The sequence below is a fragment of the Chinchilla lanigera genome, unplaced genomic scaffold (assembly GCF_000276665.1).
Source record: "Chinchilla lanigera isolate Chin_1 unplaced genomic scaffold, ChiLan1.0 scaffold00005, whole genome shotgun sequence".
Lineage (NCBI taxonomy): Eukaryota > Metazoa > Chordata > Mammalia > Rodentia > Chinchillidae > Chinchilla > Chinchilla lanigera.
Genome location: NW_004955406.1, coordinates 38,994,466 through 39,011,470, shown reverse-complemented (window position 1 = coordinate 39,011,470; position 17,005 = coordinate 38,994,466). Strand labels below are relative to the sequence as shown.

Sequence of the window (17,005 nt, the reverse complement as noted above, 5' to 3'; positions counted from 1 at the left end):
TCAGGCTGACCTTGAACTCACTATGTAGCCCAGGCTGGTCTCAAACTCACTGCAATCCTCCTGCCTCAGCCTCCTGAGGGGTGGGATTACATGGATGAACCACACCCAACCAATGAAACTTTTTCTATCTGGAGAAAAATGTGACCAGTTACAGTCCCCATCCCTAGATCACAATCCCAGGAAGCTCCTATCAGGCCTTCATCACCATCTCCCTCACCAAGGAGCTGGTGCCTGTGTGAGGCTGACATGGTAAACAGCCCTCATTCAAGAAGAACAATGGTTGCCAGGGGGTGTCACCTGAGAGTGTGGCCAATTCTGTCCTATCTCAGGGGATGCATATCTGGCCCGACCCTTTCCCCCAAACATTATATTTTTGTCTCCAGGGAAAGCTCTGAACACTCAAGTGGTATGGAACTCAGTTCCTGGACACCAGGCAAAAGGCTCCAGTGGAACCACAGCTGCAGTTAAGGTGAGGCCTTTCCTGTGGAATGGTTGCCACTTAAAAGAAAACACCACTTTTTTATATATATATACAAGGTCTCACTATGTAGTTCAGGCTGGCCTTGAATTCACTGTGTAGCTCAGGCTGGCCTCGAACTCACAGTGATCTTTCTGCCTCAACCTTCCAAGTGCAGGGATTATAGATGTGTACCACCACACCCAGCCAAACCTCGCTTTTTTAATCTGTTTACTTCTTGCCTCTTCAGAATCTCTTGGGGCCTGGAAGCCTCCTGAGAGAAAGGGAGAGTGTCTCAGACCTCTGACTCCATCCCATTCATACCCTACTGTAGGTCTTCATTAAGTGACTTAATGATGCCCATGTCTGTGTTTTGTTCAGCGATTCATCCAGAGAGACAAAAGATAAAGATGTGAAAAGGAGTCAGGAATGGTGAATATACAACCAAAAGGGGTCTAGATTCCAGGTTATGGAGGTAAGGGCACCCCTGTACTCAAGTTGCTCCCATAGCCCCTGATCAGCAGCCCTGGAAATACAGAGAGGACAGTCTCTGGAATTGGGCAGAAAACCCTGTGGGGAAGTAAGAAATATCACCCTTGGAAATAAGAGTGGAAGTTCACATTTGGAAAGAATAAAATGCCCCACTATTTTCTTAGAGCTAATTGTGTTCAGATCCCATTGAGGAGCATACAGAGAGATCAGGAAGAGGGTGGTTCACACTTGACCAGAGATTCCTGTCTCACAGAACTCCTGCCTTCTTGTGAGCCCAATCAAAATCTGTATCAAGCTTAACAATTAATGTTAGAAGCAGTGGGCACTCTAGAGGGGCTGACCTTGGAAGAAAGAAGTCAAAGCTTCAGATCTCTCATTCTAGAGCAGTGGTGGTAACCTAATGCATGTGTGTTACTGTTATCTTTTAAGACAAAAGATGTTATTAATGTATGAGGTTTTTTTTCTAAATTAAAACCTCAGTATTCAGGTTTAATTGCAGTGTTGACACTTTGTGATAAATAAGTGGGTTTCAGGTTGCATTGTGGGCCATTCATCTCTAAAAGGTTCTAGAACATTCCACAATGTTTAATGTAGGATATACAGAGAAAAATCTAGACAATGTCTTCCAGGCTCCACGAAATCAAAAGGGTGAAAGAGTTGTGAGGCTGTTCCATGATTCTTATACCCCAGATCAGTGAAGATCAAGCCTGTCAACCCCTGACTTCTCTCCCCATCACCCCACATTGCCTCCTTGAGGATGACATCTGGTTCAAATGTGCACATGAGAATAGTTCCCCATAATGTATCTCATAACTGCTGTTGGAACGGAACCTACCATTCACCTCACTATTAATGACAGCCAGTCAGGGAGAAAAGAGGCGGGCAGTGAAGGTGAGGAAAGCTCCCAAAGTTTAATTAAATCATGTCGCATAGGAGGCGGGAAATGAGGGGATGGAGAAGGAGACTTGCAGGCAAGAGAGTGGCAGCCCTGGCTTTGTGATTAAGAGCACCCACACATGTTTCTGTCCCTGTGTTTCTCTCAGGTGGGAAATATATTATTCCCTTGCAAAAGAGAAAAATTGTTAAAGACTCCAAGAATACGCATCTAAGAACCCCAGGTTCAGAATCACTGGATTTGCAAACTACACTGATTCGATGATAATGTCTTTCACCTGCAAGTTATAACTATGAGAGAAGTTTGTCTTTGTAATCACAGGCTCCTTGTATTATTATCAAAAACCTTTAGCAGCGCATACTTCACAGACATCTGAGTGTACATCCAAGATCTCAGATTGAGGCATAGCTGGACACCTCCTGGCAAAGGCATCATGCAAATCTTCCCATGGGGACTTGTCATAGCAGCAGCGGTGGTGCTCCCAGCCTTTTACTTCATTACGGAAAACCCTTTTGACAGTACGAGTTTCCTGTCTTTGGTAAGTACCAAAAATTTAAGGTAGGGCCAAGTTAAAATCCTTACACTGAAAGATGACATTATCTTGAGGGTCATCCATGTGAAACTGTCACAAATACTGTAGACATCCAAAGAAGGAAGACAAGAGTGCTTCTGTAATCTATGTATCCTTTTCCTTTGGGGAATTCAGTAAGGGTGGTGACCCTCTAGAACAGTGAAAATTCAGAGCTGGAAAGGAATAACATTAAATGCTTTGGCAGAATTGGCCCTTATAGCAATTTATAAGACAGAAAATATTCCTTGTTTTAGGAGTTGCCCACTTTAAAAAAATATCCCTTGGTTTTCAAAGTTATACATTTTTTTTTCTTCTTTTGTCTTTTTGAGACAGGGTCTTGCTGTGCAGTTCAGGCTGGCCTTGAGCTCACTTTGTAGCCCAGGTTGGTCTCAAACTCGCAATGATCCTCCTGGCTCAGCCTCCCCAGTGCTGGGATTACAGGTGTGCACCACCATGCCTGGCAAAGTTATACATTTTCATCTTTGTTATTTCTCGAAATCCTGAGAGGTTAAGTCATTTCTACAAGCCCGAAAAAACTCTTTAAGAAGTAGAGAAACTTTCACCAGAACACAGAAAAAGGCAAAAAAGAGAAAGAGGGGGTGAATGAATAGGAAAGATTTGTTTTGGACACCAGGGTGGTATTACCTGGCCCCCAGTATCTCTCACACTTAACATGTGTGATGTCCTTCATGGAATTAATGACGCATATTAGACTGTAATCATAGGGATAATTGAGGGTGAAGAATGACATTTTTTTTCCCTGCATGTTACCAGAGAGGTGGAAGAATTTCAGCTCCCTCTACCCAGGATCCATACTGTATACAGGAACCCCAAGGACAGAAGACAAGAAAACTTGAATTGAGCCTGAGCAACCTGCCTGTGTGCTGGAGATGATTTCATTATGTCATGCAAAGGGGATCATCCAGCCATTATTCCCAGAGGTGATGAATCATAGAACTGAAACTCATTCTTTTCTCAGGAGGAAAAGAAGATGGTAGCTTGGCAGAGAGCCCGGATGCAGATCAACCCTGGCATAACAGAACACCTCAGAAACTTCAAAGACATGCAGAGAAACTCAGAGCCACTCAAAAATGTGAACACTCAGATCTTGATTGGAGTCCCTCCCGTGGAAAAAAGTGAGTGTCCACAAGCACCCCGGACACCCAGGAGAGGCAAGGGTAGCGAGGGAAGGCAGGTGGGAAGAAAGGGAACACACCAGGATTTCAGATTGCAACAGACACTGAGGCTGAGTCCATTTATCTCCCATTCCTTCTGCTGTTGAGACCAGGGAGCCACTGAGAAAAGTCCAGGAAGATGGGAAGAGGGATTAAGTAACAGAGAAAGAAGTCAGGTAGCAACACACAGTCTGGAAAGCAGTCTGTTAGGGTTAAGTGGGTTCTAGAGAGGGACTTCCTCCTCAAACTGCAGTTCACGAAAGGCGGCAGCAGCATCTGGTCGTTTGTTAGAAATATAGAATCAGCCAGGAGTGGTGGCAACAGACTATAATCCTAGCTACTCAGGAGGCTGAGGCAGAAGGATCTGAAGTTCAAGACTAACCTGAGCAATTTAATAGGACTTGCCTCAAAATAAAAATTCAAGAAGGGCTGAGGATATAGTTCGGTGGTACAGTACTTGTCTGACACGCTCAATCCCCAATACCACAAAGGAAAGAAACAGTAGAAGGAGAGACAGAGAGAGAGAGAGAGAGAGAGAGAGAGAGAGAGAGAGAGAGAGACAGAGGAGACAGAGACAGAGACAGAGACACAGAAAGAGGGAAACACAGAGAGAGAGAGAATCCTAGGCCAAACCTTGACCTACAAAATAAGAATTTTCACTTTGAGTGTAGCCCAAGAAAATGGTGCACACATAGAAGTTTGGGGTCTGTACAGTACTTTCATAGATATGAAGCCTAGGACATAATCCTGGAAAGTAGAGCAGAGTTAGACATGGTGGTGCATGTCTGTAATCCCAGCACTCGGGCCGAGGAGGACTGCTGCGAGTTCAAGGCCACCCATAGCAAGACCCTGTGTCAAAAATCAAACCAAAGCAAAGCAAAACTAAACAGCAGAGCAGGACTCTGACAAGATTCAGGTCAGCAAAATCATCTCAATATTTTTTAGACTCTCCCTGTGGTAGAGACCTTGTCCCCCCATCCTTGTATGAACTATCTCTGTTTGTAGGAAATGAACACATTCTCACTGGAAACCATTTCCACTCAATACATTACAGTATATACTGATACAGAGTGAAAAATGAAAGTTCCTTTTTCCTTTTTCTTCCCTGTTACTCTCCCCTCCCCCAGAAGTCTGATATCTTCTGCCGTTCACATATATACCATATCTGTGGGATTTAAGAAGATCATTTTATATGCACTGTTCTAAGGTTTGCTTTTTTTCATTCTTCAATATGTATGTCTTGGAGAGTCTTCTCTTGCTGAATTTTTTTTTTCCTTTTTGTCTTTTTGAGACAGAGTCTCACTATGTAGTTCAGGCTGGTCTTGAACTCACTTTGTAGCCCAGGCTGGCCTCGAACTCACAATGATCCTCCTGCCTCAGCCTCCCGAGTGCTGGGATTACAGGCATGCACCACTGTGCCCAGCTTGTTTAATTCTTTAACTGCTGGCATCCACATAATATAGATGAAAATGGTTAGTTAATTATTCCTTATGGATGAGCGCTCAGTTATTTCCAACTTCTTCTATAATAAAAAGTCACAAATTTTGCTCATATGTAAAAATATTTCTATGGGAAGTATACTCGGATATGAAGCTAATGGGTCTGAGAGCATGTATACTTCAGATTTTAATCAATATTTCCAAACTGCAAAGACGAAAGGCTATTACCGGTTGGGGATAAAGGACAGTGGCACAGCGCCTGCCTGGCAAGAACAAGGTCTTGTATCAATTCCCAGTACCAAAAAAAAAAAGCCACTACTTTATGAGTGTCTCACTGGTACTGTTTTTTCTGTCAATTTGAAATACAGGAAAAAATTATTTTAGGACATCTGTTGTTACCCAGTAGACCTGTTTATTACTAATGGTTGAACATTTTTTTTATAAATTTAAAGACATTTTTGTGTATTCTATGAATTTCCAGTTTCTATTCTTTGGTCATTTCCTACTGGATTGATTGTTCTTATTATTGATTGATAGGAATTATTTATATATTGAAAATATTTGTGCCTTTTTCTCTTTTTTTTTTTTCAGACAGAGTCTTGCTATGTAGTTCAGCCTGGCCTGGACTCTGTGTAAATCAAGCTGGCTTCAAACTCACAGCAATCCTCCTGCCTCAGCCTCCCAAGTGCTGGGATTACACCACGCCCAGCTTTGTACCTTGTTAAATAACTACTTCTTTGCTACTCTTGTCTATTCATGATTCTTTTGTGTTTGTTTAAGACAGGATCTCACCATGTAGTGCAGGCTGGCCTTGAACTAACTTATGTAGCCTAGGCTGGACTCAAACTCAAGATGATCCTCCCACCTCAACCTCCTAAGTGCTGGGGTTATGAGCATAGGCTACCACACCCAGCTCTTTTGAACATTTTAAAATCTTATATCAAACCTGGGTTGTGTGTATTGCTTGAGGAATAACTTACGCTCCACAGATTATTTTTGAAAAACTTTTATATGTTCTTTTGATATTCTTATGATTTTGCTTTTGCAAATATAAATATTTCACATAGGTAAACACACCACATTCACTGGTCAGCGTCCAAGTTACTTGACGTACCACAACATTTAACCCATTAGGTCATCCTCTTTTTTCAACATCCCTTCAATTGCTTCTAGGATTCCAAACTCTTCTGGTTTTCCTCCAGCTTTACCAGTAGATACTCAGTCTAATTTTCTGTTTTATCTTCTCTTCAACCTGTAAATGCTGACTTACCACAAGGGGCCTTATCTAGACTCAATATCTCGGGGACCTTATCTAATCTAATTACTGCCCACATGCTAACTAGAGCTTGCAGCCCTGTGCGCCAGTGATGGGCATCCCTTGCCCATCACTGATACCCTGCTAGCATCTGTTACAGAGGTTAATGGCTAGAGAACATGTGGTCTTCTCTTTGTCCACTCAATCAGGACTTTGCAACCCCCCTTGCTGAGCCAGCTCCACGTAGGACTGGGTGCTCTCCTGAAGTCTGCGACACCCATTTTATTTCATCACCATCAGCTGCAATGGGATTAACTAAGGAAAAAAAAAAAAAACCCTGGAACAGAATTATCCTTTTCTGACTTTAAGAACTCAGAGGACCAAAATTAATTGTTTATTTTATCAATGAAATAAGTTCAGGAGCATTTAAGTTTGTGGGTAAAGTACTGCCCTATCTCTTCTAGGGGCATTGTTCTATCTATCTGCTATAGCACCCACCTGGCAGCCTCTTTATCCCCGAGCTCTCCTTCAGGAAGCCAAACATAGAGACTTCTCCTGGTGACAAATGCCACGGCCTTCTATGCATCTCCTTTTTTCCTCTGTTGCCTAGAGGTCTTAGCTTCCATTCTGACATCTGCTCTAGCCCAAGGAGGCACACCTATGAGCTTCCCCTGGCAGAAAGTCTACTTTATTTAGATAGAAGCCCTTAGGACTTTCACCTGAGAATGGACGTTGCTACCAGCAGCTCCTTCATGGCCATTAGCCCAGTGGTTTTGGAAAGGCTTCTATAATCTTAATTATCCAGGTGATCACCTCAGGGCCCACTCTTCTTCTTTGAATTTGGTGCCTTTGAACTTAGAATTTCTGAGAGGCTTTTTGTAGAAAAAAATGCGCCCATGCAGTTGTTTCCTCTTAGGTGTCATTTGAACAATGGATTCCTCCATCAGTCTTGTCCCATATTCTATCTTTTAGGAATTCTTCAAATGTGGTGGTTCTTTCAGGGCAATGTCTCTGGGGTTTTCAGTGGGATTTGGGGTGAAAAGGGACATACATATAAAAGCTTAGTTTGTCATCTTTATCCGTCACCCTACAGTAGTTTTAATTTTAAAAACCTCTCAGGGGCTGGGGATTTAGCTCAGCGGCACAGCACCTGCCTGGCAAGCACAAGGTCGTGAGTTCAATTCCCGGTATGGGAGAAAAACCAAACCAAACCAAAACAAACCAAAACAAAACAAAACAAAAAAACCTCTCAACTGTGACCAGGTAATAATTCCTAATATGGTTCATACTCAGTGCTGGGGGAGAAAATGCACAATAAGCAGAGCCTGGAGAACCCTCTGCGTGTATCATCATCTCCCTTAGCAACTATGTTTTCCATTTCTCTAAACTGATAAAGTTCCTGTTTTCTCCCCATCCTAGAACTGCTGACCATAGGGATTTCCTCGGTGCAGCATCCCCAAGGGAGCTACGTCTTGGACACCCTACAATCTCTCTTCTTTGCTTCTTCCTCACCTGAGCAGAAACTCTTCGTCGTTCTAATACACCTGGCAAGTCCCAGCTCCACGTGGCTTGGTCAAATGACCTCCAACATCTCAACCCTCTTTAAATCATACATCCAAGCCAGACAGCTACTTGTAATCAACACACCTCAGAAAAGCTATCTTCCTCTGAAGAAACTTCCGGGACCGTTTAGCGACAGCCCCGCCTTTGTAGCCTTTTACTCCAAGCAGAACATGGATTATGCCTTCCTCATGAACTTTGCTGCCAACTACTCTGACTACTTCTTGATGATTGAAGATGATGTGAAATGTCTCCCTGGATTTGTCACCCAGATTGTTAGCATACTGTCTGCCTGGGAGAGAAGGCTTTGGGTGACTCTGGAGTTCTGTCCCCTGGGCTTCATTGGAAAACTCTTTCACACTAGAGACCTCCCTTACTTTGTTCATTTCCTTCTCCTTTTTTACCAAGAAATGCCTTGTGATTACCTCCTTTCCCATTTTCTTAACCTTCTCAAGCAAAACCCAATCCAATTCTCCCCCTCCCTCTTCCAGCATGTAGACAAATTCAATAGCTTCAAAGAAGTTGAGGAAAATATTGGCTACCCCAGCAATCCTGCTGCCACCCTTTATACTAACCTGAATGTCACCGATAACTCTAACCTCATGAGTGCCTACAGCTTGGATAACAGTTACTTTTATATTGAGGAGGCAAAGGCTGGCAGCTATCTGACTGTGTTTTTGCACATACCTGCCATAGTCTTCCATGTTCAAGTGCTCACAGGCTCTGAACTAAAAGAGGAGAATCAACTGGAAGAGGGACAAGTAGAACTGGGATATGATTCTACTAATAGGGTCACTGACTGTGATGACTATGTTCTCCTGGGGATGCTAATAAATGGCACCCTGAATAAGCATGTATTATCTGAAGACTCAGGGAAGAAGGTAAAATGTGTGAGACTATTTGTAACAGCTACTGTGTCCTCTGGATTAATAGTGAGGCACATCAACCTCTGGGTTAGATAAAGTTTAAGTAGTATAAAGATAAGCCACTGGAAATTCTAGATTGGAGGGAGAATCTACAGTGTTAACAAAACCTAAGTCTTGAAACTGTGAGGAAAATCTCTTTACTGGGCCCTTTCAAGATTCTTAATACATTCTGTTGAAAGGCAGAGCAAAAGTAACATCCTCTTGGTCCCAGAGACTTATGAGTGGAAGGAGGAAGTTTATTAAAATTTTTTGATGTTCTGTCCCAAAAGCGTCTACCATCCAAAATTTTTTCTTCGGAACAACAATACTAGACTTCTAAAAATAACAAGAATAGGTGAGTGAGACTAAGGAATGCTGAGATCCTGACTTCAACAACACATGAGAGAAAACAAAGGCTCCTTCCAGCAAAGAAATGGAGTCATTAAAGGCTGGACTTCTATGTGAAAGGGAAAAGTAAATTGGTGAGGAACAGCACTCTTTCCTCTGTGGTCTCTTTTTCCATTATAAAATACATTCAACAAACATGGAGCACCATACATGGTAGGCAGAGTCCTCTGTACATGATCACACAACACACCAAGGGACTCCTTTTTAAGTCACATTACAATCATTAAAAACAATTTACTATGATTTCTGTAGCTCCTTTCTCCAACACAGTTTCACCTGGCCGTGAGGCTGGAACTCGATTTGTTCAGTCTACAACACTCCGTGTTCCTCCTGCTGGCTTGAATTTGGCTCCTTGACCTCCTGCCAACTTGAACTCAGTTCTGCCTCACCCTGACACTGGGAGCTGCTGGGTGGAGCCAGCCCACAGCTGGACTGATTTCCCAACTCAGTTGGCTCCTCTCCAAGATGGCTTCCAGCCAGGCATCCTCTCCTGAAGGACAGCTGAATCCAAATAACTCACGAGCTACTGAAGTCTGCTGGGTCCACTGCTCCATTCCAATGGGGCACTTCTCCACGGAGGCCTCTGGGTCACCAGTAGTCACTGGGAGTCTTCGGGTTTGAGCTGGGCCTCCCATGAAGTGAGTCAGGGCTCAGGGAGAATGTGCCACTTCCTGCTGCCTTCTTCTTCACTGAAGTCTGTCTCTTTGCTTTCCCCGTGGGCTTCAGTTCTCAAGTGAGATCCTTGATGGATCCCAGGGACCCACTTCCCTCCTCCTTCTCTTTTCACATTGCTATATGCCAGTGTCTGGACATCAAATCTCAGAGAGGCTGTTTCTCTGCTGTTTACCACTCTGACATTTTCCCAGAAGTCTCAAATCTTCATGTGTCAACACAGTCTTATCTGTGGGACTATAGGTAACTTGGATAGCTATGGCAGGGACTACTTTGGACATTTTATTAATATCTTTACCTCATTTGACTATGAGATCTTCTTTATTCTAAGAAAAATCTGAGCTCAACTGATGTGTGGTATCTGAGGATGGGGTTTTCCTTAGTTTGAAAACTATAATACCTGAAGTCAGAAAAAAAAAGAAAAAGGAAAGAATCACTTTAAGAGAATACTTGAAAAAGCTAAAATCGAAAGCCAGACAATGTAGTTGAAGGAGTAGTAATCAAAGTGATGAGAAAGAGCTGGGGAATTTGGAAACAGGATAATGAAATGGAAATACAAATGGAAGATAGAAGCTTTGGAGGCATCAGATACAGAAGAATCAGGCAAGCCAAGAAAGTATGCTGGTGATATTTCCCTACTGTGGCCAGCATGGCTGCCTGACAGACCCAGGGCTCTTCATCAGGTCCACCTCAGTGTTGGCACTAAGGTGATGCTTCTCAAGACCATGATTGGCCACAGCAGGATCATACACCAGACCTGCCAAGATAAGGAATTCCTCTGACTTTCTCTCTTTCTTTCTTCCTTCCTTCCTTCCTTCCTTCCTTCCTTCCTTCTTTTTCTTTCTTTCTTTCTTTCTTTCTTTCTTTCTTTCTTTCTTTCTTTCTTTCTTTCTTTCTTTCTTTCTTTCTTTCTTTCTTTCTTTTGACACAGGTTCTCTCTATGTTATTCAAGTGGCTTGAACTCACTATATAGCCCAGGCTGGCCTTGAACTCACAACAATCCTCCTGCCTCAGCCACCCGAGTGCTGGGATTGTAGATGTGCACACTATGCCTTGCTTCTCCTCTAACTTTAAGGACTCCCTCCCAGCCCGTGCAGAACAGTCTTGGAACCTGTTTTAGACTACAGTCCTAGGAACTACAGTCCTAGACTTTCCTTAGGCAACCTTCCGTTCTTTGTTCCCTTCCATGGTTGTCTCAGCTTCACCATAATCCAAAGCCTCTCCCTGCCTGCTGCTTCCCTTCCCACTAATAAGTCTATGACTAGTCTTGTTTTGGTGGCAACTTCTTGCAAAGTATGAGCTAATGCAAGTTGTACCAGGAGTGGTCTGAGAAAGCAGACAATGAGATGAGGACTTAGGCCTCGCTTCCTCATAACCAGGGAGTTCTGGAAATAGAGGTTAAAATGCATTAATCCAATAAAGAGTCACAATCCCTGCTTACTTCCTGGACCTGAGCCAATTTTTAGATCCATACTCATTGAAGATGTGACCATCCTTAGAAGATCCTTACAAGAAAAGAGCAGGCAATCCTGATATTATAGCAATTCTCTCCACCTTTTCCCCAAGTGACCAGCAGCCATTCATGTGAGTGACCATCCAGCTGGGGAGGAGGAATGCCCGGACATTTTCATGACTTTTAGACACAAGATCTGAGTTGATGCTAATATTTAGAGATTCAGCTTCCTGTTGAGTGAGAGCATAACATGGTCAGGTTATAAATGGAGTCTTTTAAAAAATAATAAATAAAAATAAATGGAGTCTTTGCCAAAGTCATACTTCCCACCAGAAAACTGTCCACAGAGCCATCCAGTGGTCCTTACCTGTATAACTGGAATTAATGTATTCAACAGTTGAAGAAACCCTCATAGGACCCTTGGCCTTTGGGATAAGAGCTATGGTAGTGGGGAAGACCATACAGGGGACAATTGAGTCTCTGAAACTGACACCACATCTGGCTAAGACAGTAAGTAAATAAAGAAGACCCTAAATTAGAGGATGATGGCACAGATTAGTGGCATTAGTGGCATACACCATCCCTGTATCTGTTTATGACAAAATCTGGGGATCAGGGGGGTTTTTTGTTTTGTTTTGTTCTTGAGACAGGGTTTCGCTATACAGTTCAGATTGGTCTGTGTAGCCCAGGCTGGCCTCGAACTCACAGAGATCCTCTTGTCTCAGCCTCCTTAGTGCTTGGATTATGGGCATGTGCCACCATGCATGCCCAGCATATGACAAAATCTGTTTTATTCATCACTCTGGGTGCTGCAGAAAACAGATGGATCCTGACATGATCATAGACAATCACAAACATTGCAATTAGTAGTCCTGATCACAGCTGTCATCCCAGACATAGTATCATTGCTAAAGCAGATCAATAAACCCGTGGGTATATGTTGTGCAGCCATTGATTTAGTAAATGCATTTTCTCAATTCTAATTGCAAAAGATCAGAAGTAGATCACATTCGTGAGAGATGACAAATATCATTTGTATTTTGTTACAACCGTATTCCCTCCGCTTCACTTTGTCAAAGTGCAATCCAAAGACATCTGGGTGCCCCGGGCATCCCAGAGAGCATCGTGCCTATCCAGGACATTGATGGCACCATGCTGATGAGGCAGAACAAGTGAGTAGCTTAGATGCTAGAGGCCTTAGTGAGAGGCTAAAAGATGAATCCTGCAAAGATTCTGTGAAGTTTTTAGGAGTGAGAGGAAAGCTGACATAGTACTTTTAAAATAAAGGACAGTTGCTACATTTTGTATCCCTTGCTAGGAGAAAGGAAATCCAGTGTCTTGTAGGCTTTCTACTTTTCTAGAAGCAACAGTCATCACACTCCGGAATAGTACTCCAGCTTATTCTTCAGGTGATACTGAAAGCTGCTGGCTTAAAGTGAGTTGTGGAGCAAGAGAAATCTTTGCAGCAGGTCCAGACTACAGGGCAAGAAGCCTTGCCACACGGGCCGTGCACACCAACAGGTCCAATGTTTTCGACGGCCATAGTGATGGGGAAAATGCAGAGCAGAGTTTATGACAAGCCCCAGTGGCAATATCATAACATAGCCTTCCCGGATTCGGGAGCAAGCCCATCTCATCTACAACTGAGACATATATAGTAGGTCTTTTGAAACACAGGTCTTGGTATGTGACTGAGACCTCGCAGAGACAGAGTGCTTCAGCACAGAGCATACAGTGACTGTGCATCTGGAACTTCCTGTGATAAGCTGAATTCTGTCACAAAGTCAGACAGGCCTAGTCACAGTCCATCAAAGGATAAAAATGATACATGTGAGATCAAGCCCAAGCAGGGCGGACTGCAGAAGTTACATGAGAAGAATCTGGACTTCTGTGTCACCCAACAGAGTTGCACCACAACTTCCCCCAAGCTCACTCTTTAGCCTTCTGGAGGCCCATATGACCAGCTAGGGGAAAAGATGCAATCGTAATGTACATATAGGTCTGCTCAATATGTGAGTAAATCCAAAAGTGGATAATGGCTGTCACATTCAGAGGTGAATTTGACAGTAGACAAGGATAATCTTCCCAATGGGCAGAGCTCTGAACCAAAGGTCTGGCTGTCTGACAGGGCCCAGAAGACCAAAGATAAGAAGGACTGGGATGGAAGACTGCAGAAAGGCATATTAGCTTGGGCACAAAATGTGAATATTTTTGTATCACACATTAATACCCATTGAAAGTATCCCCATGGAAAAGGCCCTAAACAACCAAGTAGACAAGTGACTCAGCCAATTGATTTCAGCCAGTCCAACAGTGGTACACCTGGCATATAATATGAGTGGTTATGGTGGCAGACATAGAGGACACATAGGGGCTTAACAGCATAAACTCTCATGAGGACTGCCTTTGAATAGCTAATCTGTCTGCCACAGACACTAATGTCATTCACCAGGATGGCCCCATTCCTTATGTTGACTAACCAGACATGTAGTCCTTCCATCCTTAATGGCCTTCTTCACAAAAAGAGATGTTTATTTTGGGCATGGTTCATCCTTTCCAACCCGCAGAATCCCAGCCAGCACCACTATGTAGAGCTTTATAAAGTGTCTGATCATTAGTCATGAAAACCCACACAACATAGCATCCAACCAAGAGACCCACTTCCCAGCAAAGGAGGTACATAAGTGGACATTAACTATAGGATCTACTGGTTGTACTGTATAACACAATGTCCAGAAGCAGCTGGCCTCATAGAACATGATTCCCTTACTTAATGTATAGCTGAATTTCCATCTCAGATATAACACCCTATAAGGGTGGTATGTCCCTTTGAGAGGGGTAGGTTGTTTGTGTGGTTGTTTGTTTGTTTTGGTTTGTTTTTTGAGGCAGGAGCTCACTATGTAGTCCAGACTGTCCTTGAACTCACTATGTAGCTCAGGAACCTCAAACTCCAGGCAACCCTGCCTCAATGTCCCAAGTGCTGGGATTACAGGTGTACACCACCAGGCCGAGTGGTGTGCCATTCTTCAGAATGCAATATATGCATTGATTCAAAGGCCTCTATATGCCAGGCATGGTGGCGCATGCCCGTAATCCCAGCACTCGAGAGGCTGAGGCAGGAGGGTCATTGTGAGTTCAAGACCAGCCTGGGCTACAAAGTGAGCTCAAGGCCAGCCTGAACTACATAGCAAGACCCTGTCTCAAAAAGATTAAAAAAAAAAAAAAAGAATACATGGGCCTGGGAACTTAAGGGTAGAAGCAAGAGTGGAATCCACTAACCATCATTGCAGTGACCCACTGGGGATTCTATATCTCCCATCACTGCAACTCCAGACTACAGAAATGCTGATCCCCCAAAGTGTTGCACCCTTGTCAGGGGAGGCAGCAAGAGTTCTGCTGAACTATAAGTTACAGATGCCAACAGGGCATTTTGGATTCCTGTTTCCAAGGACTAGGATCAACTATCAATTGTGAGGAGCAATTGTCCCTGAGCAGCAGGAGGAGGTAGGAATACATAATGAGAACAGAAAAGACTACATGTGGAACTCAGGCCATTCACTTGGGCACCTGCTGGCACTCCACTACAACTATGTGGGGAGCAAACCATAGCAGCAAACCCACTGCAGAAAGGCTATGATTGACAAGCACTCAGGTCCCTTTAGAACATAGGTCAGGTCACACCATCAGAAAAGACAATAAGACCTGCCAAGGTGATAGCTGAGAATGAAGGAAATTTAGAATAGATGATAAAGGAGGGTGAAAATGAATAGAGGTTGTGGCCCTGGTATCAACTATAGCAACAAGGGCTATAATTCTCTCATTGTGGGCCCTAGCAGGAAGAAAGGCCAATAGGAACAGTGGAGGAATGCGATGGGAGGCTGGAGAGAAAAAGCTACAAAGAAAGACTTTCACCCCAGACGGCTCACTTGAGATGTAAGAATTGCCTCCTCAGTATTCTATAGCCATGACGAGGAGGAGGCCAAGGAGAGAAAACAAAGAGACCAAGAAAAAGCAGCTGCTTTTGCTGCAGCACTAAGAGAAACAGACGTCAAGTCTGATTCCCACGGCCCCAAGAAGAATTCAACGACTGCATTCATCTGCTACCACTGTTAAAAGCCAGGCCACCTCAAGAGGAACTGCCCTAAGAGGCCCCATGGGCCATGCCCTGAATGTAAAGGTGACCCCTGGAGATTGGTCTGCCCTGTGAAGCAGAGGCCCCAGAGCTCAGACCCATCCTACCAGTTAGTCCAACAGGAATGAGAGGGCCTGGGGCATACTCTGCCTTCTCCTTCTGGTCAGACTGTCATCTCCATGGAGGATCCCTGGGTAATCATGACTATGGAGGAACAAGAAAACAGCCTATTGCTAGACACAAGTACAAGTCTCTCGGTCCTTCTTTTCAAACCTGACCTTCCAGCCGTCACACCTCAGTGACAGGAGTCACTGGTGAAGAGGTAATATGCTATTTTTGACAACCCTTAGGCTGTAACTACTTGTTAGATCCTTCTTGTGTATCTCTGTCTTCCTGAGAAACCACTTTGAAGATACCACCATGTATTACAGCAGCCATTGATATTTTCCTACTAATCTATCCATAACTCTGTAATGTTTGTATTGTTCCTATCCTATTTCATAAATGGATGCATGTCTATTATTATGTGTTTCCTACAACAACCATTGAGAATAGTTAATGATTAATCAATAGGTCACTCACGTATAGCTCTATTTATTTTCTTTAGAAGCCACTTTGAAGATACCAAAGTATAGTACAACAACTATTGATAATCTCCTACCTCTTTTGTCTGTAACTCACTATTATTTGTCATTTGTTTTCCTGAGAAACTATCTTGTAGATGACAATATGTAAAACAATAACCATTGATAATTTCCTACCCCTTTGTCCATAATTTGGTAAGCCCCCCATTATTATGTTATCCTTCTTTTACTCTTTAAAATAAAAAAATGTAATAAAAGGAACAGTGGAGGAGCTGCTCTCCAGCCTTTATGGACAAGGAGATCTGTGTGGTTAGTGGGGTGGACTGTCACAGCCCCGCAAATGTGCTCCTCAGATCTCCTGTTACTCGGAGCATAATTAGGTGAAAGACTTAATTGGTGTCCAGCCAGGTCCAACACTGTATTGATGCTGAAAATTTCTTCTCACAGACTGCTCTTCACCAATGATGGAGTACTGCTCAAAGGTCCAGTTGTCTAATCAGTGGCCTGGAAGGGCCATCAGCGTTAATAAGGCAGGCACCTTCTAGCAAGACCAGGACTCTTCAAAGGGAAACTTTGGCTTGAGGGTCCTCCAACAGCCTGTCTAAACTTTTCCCCAAGCTGCATTCATGTATAACATACATTCCACTTAATCCTCCTTTTATTCACAGAAGTCAAACTGGTATTGCAGCCATCAAACCTACCTTGCTACCTCCCTCAATAAATCTCCTTCACATCTGATCATATTTTTCATGGATTTTTTTAGTGGATATAAGCTTATTCTCACTGCACTTTGTCCAAATTAGAAAAAAAAAAAAGCACTCTTTACTAAGGTAGATACTCCTGGTTTTAAAAGCCCAAAGCATTATGTTCAGTGCTGGATTTTAGTTCCCTATCACTCGCCTGTGCAGCACATGGTGTGTATGACCACACCACTGTGGAGGCCATATATTCAGCTAATACATGGGCACAATTCTGGCACAAAGCTGGATCATTCCAGAAAACCCATT

At 43.4% G+C, this 17,005-nt stretch overlaps 1 protein-coding gene across 4 annotated transcripts; it reads left to right on the top strand.

Annotated features, from left to right (window-relative positions):
* Positions 1-229: 229 nt before the first annotated feature.
* On the top strand, positions 230-9,038 carry LOC102004893 (alpha-1,3-mannosyl-glycoprotein 4-beta-N-acetylglucosaminyltransferase C-like). Of its 4 annotated transcripts, XM_005375239.2 has the most exons (6): positions 230-249; positions 384-469; positions 839-932; positions 1,993-2,382; positions 3,395-3,551; positions 7,704-9,038. In XM_005375239.2, the coding sequence occupies exons 4-6, from the start codon at positions 2,278-2,280 to the stop codon at positions 8,804-8,806; spliced, it is 1,365 nt and encodes a 454-aa protein (XP_005375296.1). In that variant the 5' UTR covers positions 230-249; positions 384-469; positions 839-932; positions 1,993-2,277; the 3' UTR covers positions 8,807-9,038. The 4 variants fall into 4 exon arrangements, with proteins under 4 accessions (XP_005375296.1, XP_013377934.1, XP_013377938.1 ...); XM_013522480.1 differs by lacking the exon at positions 230-249 and having other exon boundaries at positions 322-469; positions 792-932; XM_013522484.1 differs by lacking the exons at positions 230-249; positions 839-932 and adding an exon at positions 708-787 and having other exon boundaries at positions 322-469.
* The last annotated feature ends 7,967 nt before the right edge of the window (positions 9,039-17,005 follow it).

What these genes read in the sequence shown, in the direction of transcription:
- LOC102004893 (XM_005375239.2), top strand. Translation starts at nt 2,278, where the DNA reads ATGCAAATCTTCCCATGGGGACTTGTCATAGCAGCAGCGGTGGTGCTC. An exon ending in GTACGAGTTTCCTGTCTTTG is followed by an intron (nt 2,383 to 3,394) that starts GTAAGTACCAAA and finishes TTCTTTTCTCAG; the next exon opens with GAGGAAAAGAAGATGGTAGC. An exon ending in AGTCCCTCCCGTGGAAAAAA is followed by an intron (nt 3,552 to 7,703) that starts GTGAGTGTCCAC and finishes TCCCCATCCTAG; the next exon opens with AACTGCTGACCATAGGGATT.